The following is a 21,271-nucleotide window of genomic DNA, read 5'->3' on the forward strand; positions in this document are numbered from 1 at the left end:
AATTCTTTACGAGATATGGACTACCCACTGAAATACAATTTGATCAAGGGTCGAATTGTACCTCAAGGCTATTCAAAGAAGTTATGGATAGCTTCCGAATAAAACAATTTAAATCAACTGCATACCATCCAGAATCGCAGGGAGCGTTAGAAAGGTGGCATCAGACATTAAAGACAATGTTGAGGGCGTATTGTCACGATTATCCAGAGGATTGGGATAAAGGAATTCCATTTGTACTATTCGCAATTAGGGATGCACCTAATGAGTCTACCAAATTTAGTCCTTTTGAACTACTTTTTGGTCATGAGTTAAGAGGACCACTTAAATTGATTAAGGAAAAATTGGTGAGTGAGAAATCGGAAATTACATTATTGGATTACGTGTCAAATTTTAGGGAATGATTAAATAGAGAAGGTGAATTGGCGAGATAACATTTAAAAGTTGCACAAAATGTGATGAAACGGATAGCGGACAAGAAATCCAAAGTTCGTAGTTTTGCCAGTGGAAATAAAGTTTGAGTATTGTTACCAGTAGTAGGTGAACCTTTAAAAGCACGGTTTTGTGGACCTTATCAGATTGAAAGGAAATTAAGTGAGGTGAATTATGTGATAAAAACACCAGATAGAAGGAAGACTCACTGAGTGTGTCATGTGAATATGCTTAAAAAGTACTTGAAAGGGAAGGAGAGAAAAAGGAGATTTTAATGACTCTAACTCAAAGTGATGAACCAAATCCAGATGACTGTGAATTTGACATACTTCAAATTAAATTGGAAAACGAGGATGTTCTTAAAAATTGGGATAAATTATTGAGTTACCTTCCAGAGGAAAAACGGACTGACATAGAACATAGAACATAGAAAATACAGCACAGAACAGGCCCTTCGGCCCACGATGTTGTGCCGAACCTTTGTCCTAGATTAATCATAGATTATCATTGAATTTACAGTGCAGAAGGAGGCCATTCGGCCCTTTGAGTCTGCACCGGCTCTTGGAAAGAGCACCCTACCCAAACTCAACACCTCCACCCAACACCAAGGGCAATTTTGGACACTAAGGGCAATTTATCATGGCCAATCCACCTAACCTGCACATCTTTGGACTGTGGGAGGAAACCGGAGCACCCGGAGGAAACCCACGCAGACACGGGGAGGATGTGCAGACTCCGCACAGACAGTGACCCAAGCCGGAATCGAACCTGGGATCCTGGAGCTGTGAAGCAATTGTGCTATCCACAATGCTACCGTGCTGCCCTGAAGAACAAATAAATCTACACTATATCATTTTACCGTAATCCATGTACCTATCCAATAGCTGCTTGAAGGTCCCTAATGTTTCCGACTCAACTACTTCCACAGGCAGTGCATTCCATGCCCCCACTACTCTCTGGGTAAAGAACCTACCTCTGATATCCGTCCTATATCTTCCACCTTTCACCTTAAATTTATGTCCCCTTGTAATGGTTTGTTCCACAGGGGAAAAAGTCTCTGACTGTCTACTCTATCTATTCCCCTGATCATCTTATAAACCTCTATCAAGTCGCCCCTCATCCTTCTCCGTTCTGATGAGAAAAGGCCTAGCACCCTCAACCTTTCCTCGTAAGACCTACTCTCCATTCCAGGCAACATCCTGGTAAATCTCCTTTGCACCTTTTCCAAAGCATTCACATCCTTCCTAAAATGAGGCGACCAGAACTGTACACAGTACTCCAAATGTGGCCTTACCAAAGTTTTGTACAGCTGCATCATCACCTCACGGCTCTTAAATTCAATCCCTCTGTTAATGAACGCGAGCACACCATAGGCCTTCTTCACAGCTCTATCCACTTGAGTGGCAACTTTCAAAGATGTATGAACATAGACCCCAAGATCTCTCTGCTCCTCCACATTGCCAAGAACTCTACCGTTAACCCTGTATTCCGCATTCATATTTGTCCTTCCAAAATGGACAACCTCACACTTTTCAGGGTTAAACTCCATCTGCCACTTCTCAGCCCAGCTCTGCATCCTATCTATATCTCTTTGCAGCTGACAACAGCCCTCCTTACTATCCACAACTCCACCAATCTTCGTATCGTCTGCAAATTTACTGACCCACCCTTCAACTCCCTCATCCAAGTCATTAATGAAAATCACAAACAGCAGAGGACCCAAAACTGATCCCTGCGGTCCAGGCTGAATATTTGCCATCCACCACCACTCTCTGACTTCTATCGGTTAGCCAGTTCGTTATCCAACTGGCCAAATTTCCCACTATCCCATGCCTCCTTACTTTCTGCAGAAGCCTACCATGGGGAACCTTATCAAATGCCTTACTAAAATCCATGTACACTACATCCACTGCTTTACCTTCATCCACATGCTTGGTCATCTCCTCAAAGAATTCAATAAGACTTGTAAGGCAAGACCTACCCCTCACAAATCCGTGCTGACTATCCCTAATCAAGCAGTGTCTTTCCAGATGCTCAGAAATCCTATCCTTCAGTACCTTTTCCATTACTTTGCCTACCACCGAAGTAAGACTAACTGGCCTGTAATTCCCAGGGTTATCCCTAGTCCCTTTTTTGAACAGGGGCACGACATTCGCCACTCTCCAATCCCCTGGTACCACCCCTGTTGACATTGAGGACGAAAAAATCATTGCCAACGGCTCTGCAATTTCATCTCTTGCTTCCCATAGAATCCTTGGATATATCCCGTCAGGCTCGGGGGACTTGTCTATCCTCAAGTTTTTCAAAATGCCCAACACATCTTCCTTCCTAACAAGTATTTCCTCGAGCTTACCAATCTGTTTCACACTGTCCTCTCCAACAATATCGCCCCTCTCATTTGTAAATACAGAAGAAAAGTACTCGTTCAAGACCTCTCCTATCTTTTCAGACTCAATACACAATCTCCCGCTACTGTCCTTGATCGGACCTACCTTCGCTCTAGTCATTCTCATATTTCTCACATATGTGTAAAAGGCCTTGGGGTTTTCCTTGATCCTACCCGCCAAAGATTGTTCCTGCCCTCTCTTAGCTCTCCTAATCCCTTTCTTCAGTTCCCTCCTGGCTATCTTGTATCCCTCCAATGCCCTGTCTGAACCTTGTTTCCTCAGCCTTACATAAGTCTCCTTTTTCCTCTTAACAAGACATTCAACCTCTCTTGTCAACCATGGTTCCCTCACTCGACCATCTCTTCCCTGCCTGACAGGGACATACATATCAAGGACACGTAGTACCTGTTCCTGAAAGAGTTACTGATATCACATGGGCAAGTTTGTGGAGATACATTGAGAAGTACTAAAATGGCTATACATGATGTAGATGTGGGAAATGCTGTTCCAATCAAACAACATCCATATAGACTTAACCCTTTAAAATTGGCACAGGTTAACAAAGAGATTGAGAGTATGCTAAAAAATGGCATAATTGAAGTGGGTTGCAGCCAATGGAGCTCACCCATAGTGATGGTACCTAAACCAGACGGTACCCAACGGTTGTGTGTGGACTATAGAAAGGTTAATGCAGTTACAAGAATGGACTCTTATCCTATCCCACATTTGGAGGATTGCATTGAGAAAGTGGGACAATCAGTTTTTATTTCCAAACTGGATTTACTTAAAGGTTACTGGCAGGTACCTTTATCCGAAAGGGCGAAGGATATTTCAGCTTTTGTGACTCCAGGTGGTATATACCAATTCAAAGTTATGCCATTTGGCATGAAAAACGCCCCAGCCACATTTCAACGGTTAACTAACAAAGTTGTTTCAGAATTACCCAATTGTGCGGTATACATCGACGATCTGGTAATTTTCAGCCAGACATGGAAAGAACATTTAAAACATTTGATGGAGTTATTCGATCGACTTCAGGAGGCGGGTTTGGTGGTAAACCTAGCCAAAAGTGAATTTGGAAAAGCCCAAGTCCCTTTCCTTGGCCATACAATCGGACAGGGTCGAATGGTCACACGATGCCAAACCAACAGTTATTGAGGTGTTTTCAATACCCTTGAGATAAAGGGAAATAATGCGATTTCTTGGCTTGAGTGGATTTGACCGAACATTTGTGCAAACGTTTTGTAGCGTGATTGCTCCACTGATGGACTTGCTGAAGAAACGTCGAAAATTTCAATGGATTTTCAACAGGCTCCTGTGTTGGAGAATTACAAGGGACTCTGCGATCAGATTGAACTAAACTATCTGACTTTAAAGCGAAATGCCGAGGCGTAGAGGAATGGACGGATCGTGCAGAGACCTTTTTGTTCAAAGAGACTGTCAATGGAGACGGATTTCAGTTGGAGGAAGAAGAACAAAAAAAAATGGACTATATTATTATACCTGTTTGCGTGTGTTGTTTTTTGAAAAAAAAAGTATATTTACTGTGTGCATTTTGTAAAGAATGGTGAACAGGTGAAAAATGAAACCATCTTGAAGTTGATGGGTTTTTTTTTCTTGGGGGGAGGTGTCATGTGAGAGTACCTTTAAGAAATGGGTGATTCCTACTGCAGTGATGTCAGAGAGTGGGTGGAGCTGGGCTGTCTGTCAGCTTTTACTTTCATTTTTGTGCAGGCTGCAGGGTGTGTTTTAGTTTCGTTTTCAGTGTTGGAGCTGAAGCCAGACAGAGCAGGTGTACTGTTGTTCTCTCTGCCTTCAAAAGACTATCTCTTGATCATTTGGTGAATTCAGAATTATAAATGTTCTCAGTAGTGAATGTAAACCTTATGTGCTTCTGGTAAAAGGTGTTTTAAGTTGTATGGATGTTAAAAGGAAAGCTTAAAGGATTACTTGGTGTTGTATTCTTTGGGGGTTGTATTTGAATTGATGGTTGCTAAGATGTTCACTGTATGTTTTCAAAAGGTTAACTTGAGTTCATAGAATAAACATTGTTTTGCTTTAAAAAATACTTTTCCATACTACCACACCTGTAGAGTGGGCAGTGCTACCCATACCACAATCTAGTAAAAGTTGTGGGTCAGGTGAACTCCATGATACACTTTGGGGTTCTCTAAACACAGGCCCATAACATGCACTGTGAGGCAGCAGTGTTAACCCGGGTCTCTGGCACTGTGAGACAGCAGTGCTAACCCGGGTCTCTGGCACTGTGCGACGGCAGTGTTAACCCGGGTTCCTGGCATTGTGAGACAGCAGTGTTATCCCGGGTCCCTGGCATTGTGAGACAGCAGTGTTATCCTGGGTCCCTGGCATTGTGAGACAGCGGTGCTAACCCGGGTCCCTGGCACTGTGAGACAGCAGTGTTAACCCGGGTCCCTGGCGCTGTGAGACAGCAGTGTTAACCCGGGTCTCTGGTGCCGAGAGACAGCAGTGCTAACCTGGCTCTCTTGCGCTGTGAGACAGCAGTGTTAACCCGGGTCCCTGGCATTGTGAGACAGCAGTGTTAACCCGGGTCCCTGGCGCTGTGAGACAGCAGTGTTAACCCGGGTCCCTGGCGCTGCGGGACAGCAGTGTTAACCCGGGTCTCTGGCACTGTGCGACGGCAGTGTTAACCCGGGTTCCTGGCATTGTGAGACAGCAGTGTTATCCCGGGTCCCTGGCATTGTGAGACAGCAGTGTTAACCCGGGTCCCTGGCACTGTGAGACAGCAGTGTTATTCCGGGTCCCTGGCATTGTGAGACAGCAGTGCTAACCCGGGTCTCTGGAACTCGGAGACAGCAGTGTTAACTCGGGTCCCTGTCACTGTGAGACAGCGGTGCTAACCCGGGTCCCTGGCACTGTGAGACAGCAGTGTTAACCCGGGTCCCTGGCACTGTGAGACAGCAGTGTTAACCCGGGTCCCTGGCACTGTGAGACAGCAGTGTTAACCCGGGTCCCTGGCACTGTGAGACAGCAGTGTTAACCCGGGTCCCTGGCACTGTGAGACAGCAGTGTTAACCCGGGTCCCTGGCACTGTGAGACAGCAGTGTTAACCCGGGTCCCTGGCACTGTGAGACAGCAGTGTTAACCCGGGTCCCCGGCACTGTGAGACAGCAGTGTTAACCTGGGTCCCTGGCACTGTGAGTCAGCAGTGTTAACCCGGGTCCCCGGCTCTGTGAGACAGCAGTGTTAACCCGGGTCCCTGGCACTGTGAGACAGCAGTGTTAACCCGGGTCCCTGGCACTGTGAGACAGCAGTGTTATTCCGGGTCCCTGGCATTGTGAGACAGCAGTGCTAACCCGGGTCTCTGGAACTCGGAGACAGCAATGCTAACCCGGGTCCCTGGCACTGTGAGACAGCAGTGTTAACCCGGGTCCCTGGCTCTGTGAGACAGCAGTGTTAACCCGGGTCCCTGGCTCTGTGAGACAGCAGTGTTAACCCGGGTCCCTGGCTCTGTGAGACAGCAGTGTTAATCCGGGTCTCTGGAACTCGGAGACAGCAATGCTAACCCGGGTCTCTGGAACTCGGAGACAGCAATGCTAACCCGGGTCCCTGGCACTGTGAGACAGCAGTGTTAACCCGGGTCCCTGGCTCTGTGAGACAGCAGTGTTAATCCGGGTCTCTGGAACTCGGAGACAGCAATGCTAACCCGGGTCTCTGGAACTCGGAGACAGCAATGCTAACCCGGGTCCCTGGCACTGTGAGACAGCAGTGTTAACCCGGGTCCCTGGCTCTGTGAGACAGCAGTGTTAATCCGGGTCCCTGGCTCTGTGAGACAGCAGTGTTAATCCGGGTCCCTGGCACTGTGAGACAGCAGTGTTAACCCGGGTCCCGGGAACTGTGAGACAGCAGTGTTAACCCGGGTCCCTGGCACTGTGAAACAGCAGTGTTAACCCGGGTCCCTGGCACTGTGAGACAGCAGTGTTAACCCGGGTCCCTGGCACTGTGAGACAGCAGTGTTAACCTGGGTCCCTGGCACTGTGAGACAGCAGTGTTAACCCGGGTCCCTGGCACTGTGAGACAGCAGTGTTAACCCGGGTCCCTGGCACTGTGAGACAGCAGTGTTAACCCGGGTCCCTGGCACTGTGAGACAGCAGTGTTAACCCGGGTCCCTGGCACTGTGAGACAGCAGTGTTAACCCGGGTCCCTGGCACTGTGAGACAGCAGTGTTAACCCGGGTCCCTGGCACTGTGAGACAGCAGTGTTAACCCGGGTCCCTGGCACTGTGAGACAGCAGTGTTAACCCGGGTCCCTGGCACTGTGAGACTGCAGTGTCTGGTGCTGAGCCCATCAATAGGAAGGAAATCAGTCATTTTGACCCATGTACATCCTCCCTCTGGCGGAGGACAGGAACCTCAATACCGCTGCCAATGGGGACTGGGGCGGCACAAATCCCCTTTCTTTTGACAATGCTGGATTCTCTGCTGCATCGGGAACTCCCTGAGCGGTAGCAGAGAATCCCGCCCCAGTTAATCCAACTGGAGCTGTTGGAATGAGAATGTTAGACATTGCATCAGCAAGGCCGTTTCCAGGCAGTGTGACTCCATGTCTGATTGACTCTCCTTATAAAATGCAGCTATGTGACTATCAACATGGAGAGAAAATGGATGATACCTTCAATCATTTAACTTTCACACACTCCGCTCACCAAAGAAAATGACTGGAATGGTTATGTCAGAGTGCCAATATCTATCACACTGAACACCAGGAGAGGAGCCAACACCAACACTGAAGAGGGAAGAATAGGAGTGAAAATCCAAAGATGTGCAGGTTAGGTGGATTGGCTATGCTAAATTGCCCCTTCATGTCCAAAAAGGTTAGGTGGAGTTACTGGGTTATGCGGATAGGGTAGGGTCGTGGGCCTGGGCAGGTTGATCTTTCCAAGGGTTGGTGCAGATTTGATGGGCTGAATGGCAGCATGGTAGCACAGTGGTTAGCACAGTTGCTTCACAGCTCCAGGTCCCAGGTTCAATTCCCGGCTTGGGTCACTGTCTGTGCGGAGTCTGCACGTCCTCCCCGTGTGTGCGTGGGTTTCCTCCGGGTGCTCTGGTTTCCTCCCACAGTCCAAAGATGTGCAGGTTAGGTGGATTGGCCATGATACATTGCCCTTAGTGTCCAAAAAGATTAGGTGGGGTTACTGGGTTACGGGGATGGGGTGGAGGTGTGTGCTTAAGTAGGGTGCTCTTCCCAAGGGCCGGTGCAGATTCAATGGGCCGAATGACCTCCTTCTGCGCTATAGGGATTATATCAGAAAAAGGAAATTGTGTTTTTTGTTCCATTGGCTTTACACTGGGCCCTGATAAAGTTGTATCGCGTGTTTACACTGGGCGCTGATAAAGTTGTATCGCGTGTTTACACTGGGCCCTGATAAAGTTGTATCGCGTGTTTTGCACCAGAGTAATGTTTAGTTGTTTAATAAAATGTTGTGAATATATTTTCTCAGAACCCCATATGCCACATATCTTAATAGAAAGCGGAGACATGACTGCTGATGAATATGAGCAATTCTTAAAAGGAAGGAATGATTTCATTAAAGGAACCAGAAAGGACCCCAGCTCCGAGAAAAAGGTATTGATTTATTCGAGATTGTGCAGCAAAATCCCAGAATGTCTGAAATAAAACTGGATTAATTCAGCAGGTCTGGCAGCATCTGTGGGGAGAGAAGCAGTGAAAGGGGGGGGCACGGGGGCGGATTCTCTGGCCCGCTTTGCAGGCAACGTGGATCAGGGGTGGGATTCTCCGCCGACGAGAGTCTCCGTTTTGCCAGCAGCCCGGGCGTTTGCCGATGGTGTGGGGCTGCCCCACACTGGGAAAGCCCATTGACCGGCCGGCCTAACGGAGAATCCCACCGGCGGGGTGAGGCAGAAATGTGACGGGGTGGGGCGGAGCATCCCACCGCAGGCATCTGCCCGAAATCGACGTTTGCGGCAAGTGCCGAACCGACAGCTATTCTCCGGCTCTCGCTGACGGTAAGATCAGGGTTCGCCCTTGCCAACAGGACGATGCTCATGGTTGTAAATGAGGCTGAATGACCGATTTGATTCCACTTATTGGGCCCGGCTCCCCATGACCCCGTGACCCCGTGACTCTCCGGTCGTCTCTGCCGGGGATCATTACAGATATTACCAAACGTGTACCCGACGTGATGGTCCCGCAGTGGTCAAGGAAGTAACTCCTTAAAGGAGTTTCCCCAAAGTCCACCCGAGGGCAAATTCCCTCCTCCCCTATTTCCCCCCCCATAATGGACTACCTGACCGCTGCCCCCCCCCCCCTTTCCCACCCACCCCCACACCCAAGGGAACCCTTAAATAGGGAGACTCCCCCAGGGACACCCTAAATGGTAGGTCCCGCCAGGAACTCCTAAATAAGGACACCTCCCCAGGGGCCCCCGAAATAGGAGACCCCCCCACACCCGAAGAAAAGAGACCCCTGTCTGTAGGTCTGGCACTGCCAGGGTGCCAGGTTGGCAGTGCCAATGTTCTCAGTTACTGGGCACTGCCAGGGTGCTACCCTGCCCAGTTACTGATAACGGGTCGTGCCTGGGAGACTTTGTCACAGTGCCATTTCGTACTGGCATCCTGGCAGTGCCACCAGGGCATGCTGGCACTGCAATGGTGCCCGGGTAGCATTGCCAAGATGCCAGGTTAGTAATGTGAACATGCCCAGGTGCCAAGGGGAGTGCCTGGGTGACATACTGCCCTCTCCCCGACTATCTGGCAGTCACCAATGTCCTGGGTGGCACCCTCCAGTGCCGTTACGACGGGTTCACGTTTGGGTGGAGAAGTACGAAACGACATTGTGCAAGGTCTCCCATGCAAGGCCGGAGAGTCCTGGGGTCAGGGAGGGTCCGGGTATTTTAATAAGTCGTTAGGCTCTCCATTAATGACAGTGAATCCTCTCCATTAAGGAGGCTGGTTTAGGGGCTGGTTTAGCACAGGGCTAAATCGCTGGCTTTTAAAGCAGACCAAGGCAGGCCAGCAGCACGGGTTCAATTCCTGTACCAGCCTCCCCGAACAGGCGCTGGAATGTGGCGACTAGGGGCTTTTCACAGTAACTTCATTTGAAGCCTACTCGTGACAATAAGCGATTTTCATTTCATTTCAGTGAACCCTCTCCGTTGATGACAGGTCTGTCCTCGGCCACCCCCGCGACCTCCAGTGTCTGTTCCTCTTTGGGGGTGAGGACTATGATGTCACATGCTGGGCTGTAAGTTACCTTGGCAACCCCACCCGATCATTTCCTATCTTTGTGAGCCAGGACCAATGATCACATCCCGACCAAAATATTGACTGATATCAGTTAAGTCTGTACAAACTCGGGATCAAGCCTGCGACACCTCGGGTGTGGGGGGTCTCCTTTCACTAAACAATATCTCATCGTGTCCAAAGTCTTTGCATCCTATGTTTATGTATTACTTTCTAAGGTTAATCGTGCAATTTGTTTCACACTAGCCTGAGAATTTAACAATAGTGCTTCCAGGAATTATTCAAGCAAATGTTCGAGCAGCAGTGACACCCAAAGGAGACAGTGACAATGAGTCTGTTCCTAACCCAGAAACAGAACACTGGAAGGAACCAAAGACAATACTGCAGATTCTAAACACAAAATACTCAACTGGTTCAGGCAATATCTGTGGAGAGAGAAACAGAGGACGTGATTCTTCGGCTCACTGAGCTCTCGCTCAAGCGAAACGAGGCCGGTGAATATTGGGAGACGTTGAAAATGAGAACGGTGCCAGGCGCCAGTTTGCAATGCAGCCGGCCCTCTCCACTAGGTGAAATCTGGATCTGGCTGTAGCGTGGCGGGAAACCAATTATAACCACTTAAACTCTATTTCCATACAATTAACGAGAGTCACCCCATATCCAGCGGCCTCCCGTCATTCAGCTGCCTCTTGTAGAGGGTGCCATCTCTGCTACTCCACTACTGGGCCGATATCTGGGGTTTGAGTATCTGTGCGTGTCTCTCTCCAGCTGGCACTGAAACTTCAGAGGCCAGGGGGTGCCGCACTGGGACACCTCCACGGAAGAGAGCACTGAATCAAGCCTGCCGTTTATCCCTAACCGGAAGCCTGAGGCTTATATCACACAGATATCCAGACCCCTACCAATGCCCAGGTGATTCTCTCTCTTGCCGGTGGTGCAACACCCACCCGGTTCCTACTTCGCTGGAGTAGCTTTCCCAAGAGAGAGAATAGGACACTGCTGTTTATTACCTAACCAGCAGCCTGTCCTGAGTGAATCGCTCAAGATGACCCTAGATTCTTGAACCCGGAATTAAGGTGAGGAATATTTTAACAATGACTTGGTCAGAGATCGCTGGTGAGAGATTGAAGAATTTAAACGACTCCAATTATCAGCAAATCAAGGTTTATTGCAAAACCCAGGTCAAAATCATCAAACAGAAGAAATTATAATAAAATCTTAAACTCTAACACAAACTAAGTCTATTCAGAAAGTACTATAACGGACACAACGAAAAATCTTATTGTTACACAGTTTTAGCAATGACACAGAACACAAATCAAGTCCCCTTCCCCAAAGCCTCAACCACTATCAAGGTCAAGGGAGTTTCGCAAGCTGCTGCAGGGTACTTACAGTCACAGGCTGCAGAGGTCAAGCCAAGGGTGGAGAGGTCGAGCCAAGAGACCCTCAATCGAAACACAGCCCCTTTTATATCCGTTTTACCTGGCTTTTTCCTGTGTTTGGCCAGCCCCTTTTGCATTGAATCCATAAGGTTTAAAGTTCCCGCTGGTCCTGCCCCCTTTGAGCCTGTCAGACCTGTCAAGATAGGAGTACCTCCCCTAGGTCCGCCTCCAGTCTGCTTTTTGAGATAACGAGGTTGAGCTCCCCTGTGAAGATTTTCAAAGTCTTCCATCTGCTCTGGAGATCGCTGCTATGTTGATGGGGTGTTGATTGGATACTGCTCTGGTGGAGGCAAAGTCATTTACATCTGCATGGGGCTATGACCATCCCATTGTCCTGCTTGCAGGCAGGCCCCTTACAGCATTACCATGCCCCTTTGTCTCTGTGTTTAATCTTATCTAGTTGTCTGGCTCCTTCTTCCTTGTAGCTCCTGGGGGGGTTTGTAAATACCTATGCCCCTACTCGGCTCAGCGGACCAAGCCTGCTGGGAAATCTGGTTACGTTCTTTTGGCTGACAAATGTCCAGTTTACAGTCTCTGGGTTTTATTCTTGGGCAGTCCAAAAAGGGCCGAATTGCCCGAAAACCTTACAGATGCCCCTTCGATACGTCCCTACCTGCTTGGACCGTATCGACACAGGTGAAGGGCAATCATTTCCTTTTGTGTGGACCGTAGGCCCCCCCTCAACAACATGCGAAACTACAAGTCCCAAGACAGTTCCCTTAATCTAGGCTACCCCTAATTTCATTGAAAGGGAAAGACAAGACCATACTTAATTCAAACACACAGTAACATACACACATTTCACCGGAACCCCAAACGTAAGGGTCCCTGTACATATATCACAATCAAGTAACTGAAACCCGCGAATCCATACAACTATTTACATTTGAATCTCTTTATTTCACTAAGGATCCTCTTTTCTTGGCTGCACTTCGCTTCTTCCAGTTGAAGGCTCTTCATTTTTCCTCCGTCGTCGATACCTGCAGCTGAGAGGTTTAGTCCAACTGAGGCGACAGCATAATGTACCCCCTTGTACAACATTTTCTTTGTGGGGACAAACACTAAACCATTCTCAGGCCCCCCCTGGTGGTGATCGGACAGTTGTGAGGGTCGATTGGTTGGGCTGTGGGCAGGGGTCGCTTTACCTGAACCAGCAGTTCGGTAGCTTTTACAGTCATCCCTTCCCTGGGCGTTACACATCCCTCCCCAGTGCGGTCAATTCATCCCGTTCCCTGGGTTCTGCCATCACCTTACAAAAGTGATCAATGCCCCTTGTGGACATGCCTTGGTAGACCCCCATAAACACAAATAAATGCCCTGGTCAGAAGCCCACCACTTATCCCAGCAAACGGTGATCCTACCCGGTGACCCCGTGATGGTCCGGTAGGTGTTGTTGTCCAGGCGTCCCCAGTCCGAGGACCGATCCCTCATGTCCAGCCTCAGCTTCCTGAGCCACCACCATCTCCCCAAAGGAACGTCCCCCTCACAGGCTAAACACACCCGCCTGCCCTCAGTCACCCTAACCCGGTCAGTCGCCACCTGTATCTCCTCGCAGAGTACAGAGGCCTCTCCATAGGTGAAGCTCTGGTGTTCTGGAGTACCTGGTCGAGTTCGACCCCAGCCACCCAGGCCACCTCCCCAGGTGTGAGTAGCGGGTCTGCTCTGTGGCCACCTGGTCTCCCTGTCCGGTAGTGACAAGAGGGGCTCTGCCGCCAGAGCACCCATAGACAAAGGACTCTTCTGTCTCGCCTCTGCGTAGTTCTCCCGGTCCCACCATCGCCAAGATCATCAGCAAGCTCCACATCGTCGGGTGCCCCATCTGTAAAACAGACAAAACACATCCTTGCCTCTACAGCCCTACCTACCTTAAAGTGCATGGGTTCTATCCAGCGGCAGCAGCAGCTTCCGCTTTGAAGTTGTGAAATCAACATGAAATTGCCGCAGCCTGTCTGTGGTTCTGTGTCCACAGCCCGGCTCCACCAGGGTCCTAGTGCCTGCTGCTATCCGGCGGCAGCAGCAGCTCCCGCTTTGAAGTTGCCGCAGCCTGTCTGTGGTTCTGTGTCCACAGCCCGGCTCCACCAGGGTCCTAGTGCCTGCTGCTCCATCATTATACCATTGCACTAGGCGCTTCTGTGATCCCACGATCCTAAATACCCACACACCACTACACACTAATTAGAACTAGCAGGGGGAAAATGATATATACAATGCCACCCGTCTCCGGGTGGCCAAATTAAAACTGGGCCCCGCTAAACTGGGGCAGTTCACTTGTTTGGACCAACGGCTCGGGCCAGACCGTCCCCTCCCGGGGGTTCGGGCTGCCCCTTGCCTCTCCTTCCCCAACAGGGTTCGGGGATCCCTCAGCGCTCTCTTCTACTCGGGCCCCCTTACTGCGGGACCGGGTTCTAGGGAGGTGTGATGGGGACCATCTTACCAGGGGCTTGGAGACCCGATTGCTCCTTCGTCCCCTGACTGGTTCCCAAGCCCAAGGTGATACCTCCACTTCCTCCGCCTCCTTAGCCTCTATACTAAGGCAGGCCACCTGACCCACAGGTAAGGGCTTGGGAATCGTTACTGTCCCTGGGCTGGGTGCTTGCAGCACTGTCGTTTTCTTTGGGACTGCCCCTTCGGGACAGCACCTTGTCACCGGTTGTGTGATCGTGGAGTCAGGGACCTCCCCCACCGTCGTTAATTCTACGGGGGGTTTCTCCACTACCACCCCCAGTCTTCCCCCCACCTTGCTCTTTCTTGCCCTTATGGGGTGGAACAATTTAAATTGACTGATGTGGCGTTCGCATGGGTCCCACCTTAAGGGATTTAAACTGCAAATAGCCGCTGAGGAAGCCTCCAGAATGGGACCCTGCACCTGGACCGGACCAGGGTCTGGGGCTAGAACTACCCCTGCGCTCCCTTTTTCCTGAGGCTTCTCCCTGGGTAGTCATACGGGTTCTTGTGGTGTGGGTGCGGGCAGGCCCTGGCCCGTTGCCATTGCCACCTGTCCTGAGCCTTGCAAAAGGGCTAAAATTTTACTTACCTCGATGGTTTCCGGGGCAGCTGCTCCTGCCGCCGGGGTCTGACTCTCTACTGCGGGAGCCCTCTCCTGCTTGCTAGGGTTTTTACATTCCCTCTTGAAATGCCCGGCCTTCCCACACCCGTAGCATACCGGTTTCTTGTCGGAGGTCCGGGTGCCCTCATGCTTCCACTCTCTCTTAGGGGCTGCTGGCGCGATTTCATGCACCCTACCCTTAAGGGGCTTGTCCTCACCCCTCTCCCCATTACGATATGCGAGGGTAAGTTTCCTAAGGACCTCTTCCTCATTAAGGTCCGGACTCTGCGGGTCGAACCAGTGTTCGGCCTTTGCCCTAACGTGAGGGAGACAGTTAGCTACTAGGGTCTTCAGCCAGTGGGCTGTTCTCTCATCTAAAGTCTGCCTATCCGCGGGAGTCCCACACGCCTCCACATAGACAGTCCACAGCCTGTCTGCGAACATATTTGGCGATTCCCCTAGCTGCTGCTTGGTTTCCCCCACCCTCATGAAAGGGCTACCCAGATTCAAGCCCATTGTCTCCAGAACAGCAGTCCGTGCTGCCACCCATGTGTCAGGTCGTCCCCCATTCCCGGAGGTCACTGCCCTGCATAGTTGGGGATCTAGGGTCATCAGGAGCATCCTTATTTGCTCCCCCTCGTCGCATTCATTAATGCTGGCTGCCTGCTCCACCTCCATAAAATGAAGCGACGGATCCCCTTTTGGAGTTAGCCTGGGAACGTGGGCCACCATCCCCCTGAGCGCGGATGCCCCATGAGGAATGATAATGTCGCCCTCAACCAGTCCCCTATCTGCCAGCCCCGCTGGGGGACCATACCTTCTCTGCCTGACAGGGCACATCCGCCCTACCTGGGGTTCCTGCTCCTCCTCCCCACTGTCCAGCTCTCCTGCCCCGTTGGGTAGCCCCCCTGTCCCCGGGCTAACTACCCATATAGGGGACGTCGCTATCTGGGGATACACCACTGACCCCCCTTGGACCTGCCCCTGACCGGGCGGTCCAAACCCTACCTGCTGACCCGGCCCCATCACCGGCATCCCAGGCAGCGGTCTGTCCCCATCCCATGGGGACCCACATACGAAACCAGGCGGACACGCCGCCAGCTGGGGGTACCCTGCCGACCCCCCTTGGACTTGCCCCTGAACGTGCAGTCCGATCCCCCCCTGCCGACCCGGACACAATCCCGGCGCCTCAGGAGGCGGTCTATTCCCCTTGGCCTTTGGGGAATCATCCGCTGCGAGGAACACCTTGCCCCTAGGGAACCCCCCTGGACCTACCAGGTGTATCTGTCCCCTGACCTTGGACAAGGTCTCCTCCAACTCCATTATCCGTGCCTGGCACGGCCCGTGAGCACAGTCCCCTACTTCCTCGCGAGCCACTCGGTACGCTGCCTGGATGTCCCGGTACTTCCCCTCCAGCTTCCTACACTGCTCTGTACTCCGAGCATAGAGTTCCTGGAGCCTCCGTTCCTTTTCTTTACCCTCCACTATCTGGCAGTGGAGATAGTCCTTCTCGCACCGGTTAGACTCGCTTTCCTGTAGGCTGCCCCGTTTAATTTCTGCCAATTCCTCCCGCAGTCGTTCCGCTGCGCTAGCGCTGTCCCCTGCGCTGGCCCTCACTTCTCCCAACTCCTGCTCTAATTCTTCGACCCTTCGCTCTGTTTTGGCTACCTGCTGGGACAGGCAGACCAGCCAAACTGCCTTCTCCAAGTGCCTTTTGTGCGCCTTACTTTCTGTCCATGCGGCCGCCGCCATTACAGGTCGCTCCGCATTGATTAGCTCGGAGACCCAAGGTTTGGTGAGGTTGACCTTTTGCCACATATACGAGAAGATTCTCTCCTCCATTTTACTTTGTTCCCTCACCCCCTCTGCCAAGTCACATACTCCACGCCACCGGGGTCCCTTCGTGGTCGCCATTGTAGAGGGTGCCATCTCTGCTACTCCACTACTGGGCCGATATCTGGGGTTTGAGTATCTGTGCGTGTCTCTCTCCAGCTGGCACTGAAACTTCAGAGGCCAGGGGGTGCCGCACTGGGACACCTCCACGGAAGAGAGCACTGAATCAAGCCTGCCGTTTATCCCTAACCGGAAGCCTGAGGCTTATATCACACAGATATCCAGACCCCTACCAATGCCCAGGTGATTCTCTCTCTTGCCGGTGGTGCAACACCCACCTGGTTCCTACTTCGCTGGAGTAGCTTTCCCAAGAGAGAGAATAGGACACTGCTGTTTATTACCTAACCAGCAGCCTGTCCTGAGTGAATCGCTCAAGATGACCCTAGATTCTTGAACCCGGAATTAAGGTGAGGAATATTTTAACAATGACTTGGTCAGAGATCGCTGGTGAGAGATTGAAGAATTTAAACGACTCCAATTATCAGCAAATCAAGGTTTATTGCAAAACCCAGGTCAAAATCATCAAACAGAAGAAATTATAATAAAATCTTAAACTCTAACACAAACTAAGTCTATTCAGAAAGTACTATAACGGACACAACGAAAAATCTTATTGTTACACAGTTTTAGCAATGACACAGAACACAAATCAAGTCCCCTTCCCCAAAGCCTCAACCACTATCAAGGTCAAGGGAGTTTCGCAAGCTGCTGCAGGGTACTTACAGTCACAGGCTGCAGAGGTCAAGCCAAGGGTGGAGAGGTCGAGCCAAGAGACCCTCAATCGAAACACAGCCCCTTTTATATCCGTTTTACCTGGCTTTTTCCTGTGTTTGGCCAGCCCCTTTTGCATTGAATCCATAAGGTTTAAAGTTCCCGCTGGTCCTGCCCCCTTTGAGCCTGTCAGACCTGTCAAGATAGGAGTACCTCCCCTAGGTCCGCCTCCAGTCTGCTTTTTGAGATAACGAGGTTGAGCTCCCCTGTGAAGATTTTCAAAGTCTTCCATCTGCTCCGGAGATAGCTGCTATGTTGATGGGGTGTTGATTGGATACTGCTCTGGTGGAGGCAAAGTCATTTACATCTGCATGGGGCTATGACCATCCCATTGTCCTGCTTGCAGGCAGGCCCCTTACAGCATTACCATGCCCCTTTGTCTCTGTGTTTAATCTTATCTAGTTGTCTGGCTCCTTCTTCCTTGTAGCTCCTGGGGGGGGTTTGTAAATACCTATGCCCCTACTCAGCTCAGCGGACCAAGCCTGCTGGGAAATCTGGTTACGTTCTTTTGGCTGACAAATGTCCAGTTTACAGTCTCTGGGTTTTATTCTTGGGCAGTCCAAAAAGGGCCGAATTGCCCGAAAACCTTACACTCTCCAGCGCGTGGTCACGCTGGAGCCGATTAGTACTCCTTTTGAAAAATGTGACCCTGTAGGAAGGGTGTCAGTGGGGAGCCGAGGAGGTGAGTAGCCACCTTTGCTCACAGGTAAAGAGCCCGGGGGTGCTGGGATTGCCGCCTCAGTGCTTGGCAGGGGGGGTGGGAGTCCCTTGGCTGGGGCTGAGGAACCCTCCACAGGGGTGGGCCGCCATGGGAGGGTGGGGGGTGAGGCACTTGTGGGGCACCCGAGGACAATCGTGCATGGCACCACCATGTTGTAATGTTCTTGTCGGATGGTCTGATTTATATTACAAGAACACTTGTAGCTAAAGCTATAAACAATTTATTAACATTAACAGTGGGTAAACTATATACAAAATAAAAGATGAATAACAGTAGGATCATGAACAAACAACCACTCTCTTCAGCATCCTCCAGCCAGTCTGAGCGGGTCACCTGTCTCCAACAGTCACTTGTATACTATGATGTGGAGATGCCGGCGTTGGACTGGGGTGAGCACAGTACGAAGTCTTACAACACCAGGTTAAAGTCCAACAGGTTTGTTTCGATGTCACTAGCTTTCGGAGCGCTGCTCCTTCCTCAGGTGAATGCAGAGGTCTGTTCCAGTAACACATATATAGACAAATTCAAAGATGCCAGACAATGCTCGGAATGTGAGCATTAGCAGGTGATTAAATCTTTACAGATCCAGAGATGGGGTAACCCCAGGTTAAAGAGGTGTGAATTGTACCAAGCCAGGACAGTTGGTAGGATTTCGCAGGCCAGATGGTGGGGGATGAATGTAATGCAACATGAATCCCAGGTCCCGGTTGAGGCCGCACTCATGTGTGCGGAACTTGGCTATAAGTTTCTGCTCGGCGATTCTGCGTTGTCGCGGGTCCTGAAGGCCGCCTTGGAGAACGCTTACCCGGAGATCAGAGGCTGAATGCCCTTGAATGCTGAAGTGTTCCCCGACTGGAAGGGAACATTCCTGCCTGGTGATTGTTGCGCGATGTCCGTTCATTCGTTGTCGCAGCGTCTGCATGGTCTCGCCAATGTACCACGCTTCGGGACATCCTTTCCTGCAGCGTATGAGGTAGACGACGTTGGCCGAGTCGCACGAGTATGTACCGCGTACCTGGTGGGTGGTGTTCTCACGTGTAATAGTGGTATCCATGTCGATGATCTGGCACGTCTTGCAGAGATTGCCATGACAGGGTTGTGTGGTGTCGTGGTCACTGTTCTGAAGACTGGGTAGTTTGCTGCAAACAATGGTTCATTTGAGGTTGCGCGGTTGTTTGAAGGCAAGTAGTGGGGGTGTGGGGATGACCTTGGCAAGATGTTCACCGTCATCAATGACGTGTTGAAGGCTGTGAAGAAGATGACGTAGTTTCTCCGCTCCGGGGAAGTACTGGACGACGAAGGGTATTCTGTCGTTTGTGTCCCACGTTTGTCTTCTGAGGAGGTCGGTCCGGTTTTTCGCTGTGGCGCGTTGGAACTGTCGATCGATGAGTCGAGTGCCATATCCCGTTCGTACGAGGGCATCTTTCAACGTCTGTAGATGTCTGTTACGCTCCTTCTCGTCTGAGCAGATCCTGTGTATACGGAGCGCTTGTCCATAGGGGATGGCTTCTTTAATGTGTTTAGGGTGGAAGCTGGAGAAGTGGAGCATCATGAGGTTATCCGTAGGTTTGCGGTAAAGTGAAGTGCTGAGGTGACCGTCCTTGATGGAGACGAGTGTGTCCAAGAATGCAACTGATTTTGGAGAGTAGTCCATGGTGAGTCTGATGGTTGGATGGAACTTATTAATGTCATCGTGTAGTCGTTTCAGTGATTCTTCGCCGTGGGTCCAAAGGAAAAAAATGTCATCGATGTATCTGGTGTATAACATCGGTTGAAGGTCCTGTGCGGTGAGTAGGTCCTGTTCAAACTTGTGCATGAAGATGTTGGCGTATTGGGGTGCGAATTTGGTCCCCATGGCTGGTCCGTGCGTCTGGATGAAGAACTTGTTGTCGAAGGTGAAGACGTTGTGATCCAAAATGAAGCGGATGAGTTGCAGAATTGCGTCTGGAGATTGGCAGTTGTCGGTGTTGAGTACTGAGGCTGTTGCAGCAATGCCGTCGTCATGGGAGATGCTGGTGTAGAGTGCCGAGACGTCCATTGTGACGAGGAATGATCCTGGTTCAACTGGTCCATGGGTGCTGAGTTTCTGTAGGAAGTCCGTCGTGTCGCGACAGAAGCACCCAGCTTCTGTCGCGACACGACGGACTTCCTACAGAAACTCAGCACCCATGGACCAGTTGAACCAGGAACATTCCTCGTCACAATGGACGTCTCGGCACTCTACACCAGCATCTCCCATGACGACGGCATTGCTGCAACAGCCTCAGTACTCAACACCGACAACTGCCAATCTCCAGACGCAATTCTGCAACTCATCCGCTTCATTCTGGATCACAACGTCTTCACCTTCGACAACAAGTTCTTCATCCAGACGCACAGAACAGCCATGGGGACCAAATTCGCACCCCAATACGCCAACATCTTCATGCACAAGTTTGAACAGGACCTACTCACCGCACAGGACCTTCAACCGATGTTATACACCAGATACATCGATGACATTTTTTTCCTTTGGACCCACGGCGAAGAATCACTGAAACGACTACACGATGACATTAATAAGTTCCATCCAACCATCAGACTCACCATGGACTACTCTCCAAAATCAGTTGCATTCTTGGACACACTCGTCTCCATCAAGGACGGTCACCTCAGCACTTCGCTTCACCGCAAACCTACGGATAACCTCATGATGCTCCACTTCTCCAGCTTCCACCCTAAACACATTAAAGAAGCCATCCCCTATGGACAAGCGCTCCGTATACACAGGATCTGCTCAGACGAGGAGGAGCGTAACAGACATCTACAGACGTTGAAAGATGCCCTCGTACGAACGGGATATGGCACTCGACTCATCGATCGACAGTTCCAACGCGCCACAGCGAAAAACCGGACCGACCTCCTCAGAAGACAAACATGGGACAGAACCGACAGAATACCCTTCGTCGTCCAGTACTTCCCCGGAGCGGAGAAACTACGTCATCTTCTTCACAGCCTTCAACACGTCATTGATGACGATGAACATCTTGCCAAGGTCATCCCCACACCCCCACTACTTGCCTTCAAACAACTGCGCAACCTCAAATGAACCATTGTTTGCAGCAAACTACCCAGTCTTCAGAACAGTGACCACGACACCACACAACCCTGTCATGGTAACCTCTGCAAGACGTGCCAGATCATCGACATGGATACCACTATTACACGTGAGAACACCACCCACCAGGTACGCGGTACATACGCGTGCGACTCGGCCAACGTTGTCTACCTCATACGCTGCAGGAAAGGATGTCCCGAAGCGTGGTACATTGGCGAGACCATGCAGACGCTGCGACAACGAA

General features: G+C 50.7%; 1 protein-coding gene across 2 annotated transcripts in view; it reads left to right on the forward strand.

Annotated features, from left to right (window-relative positions):
• Positions 1-21,271, forward strand: part of vwa5b1 (von Willebrand factor A domain containing 5B1) — a 273,838-nt gene that overhangs the window by 75,989 nt on the left and 176,578 nt on the right. For both annotated transcript variants that reach the window (XM_072477742.1, XM_072477743.1), the window contains one exon: positions 8,296-8,420. In XM_072477742.1, coding sequence (XP_072333843.1) covers positions 8,296-8,420 — 125 coding nt within the window. The remainder of the gene's footprint in view (positions 1-8,295; positions 8,421-21,271) is intronic.

Source organism: Scyliorhinus torazame, chromosome 16, assembly GCF_047496885.1.
Source record: "Scyliorhinus torazame isolate Kashiwa2021f chromosome 16, sScyTor2.1, whole genome shotgun sequence".
In the NCBI taxonomy this organism is placed as follows: Eukaryota; Metazoa; Chordata; class Chondrichthyes; order Carcharhiniformes; family Scyliorhinidae; genus Scyliorhinus; species Scyliorhinus torazame.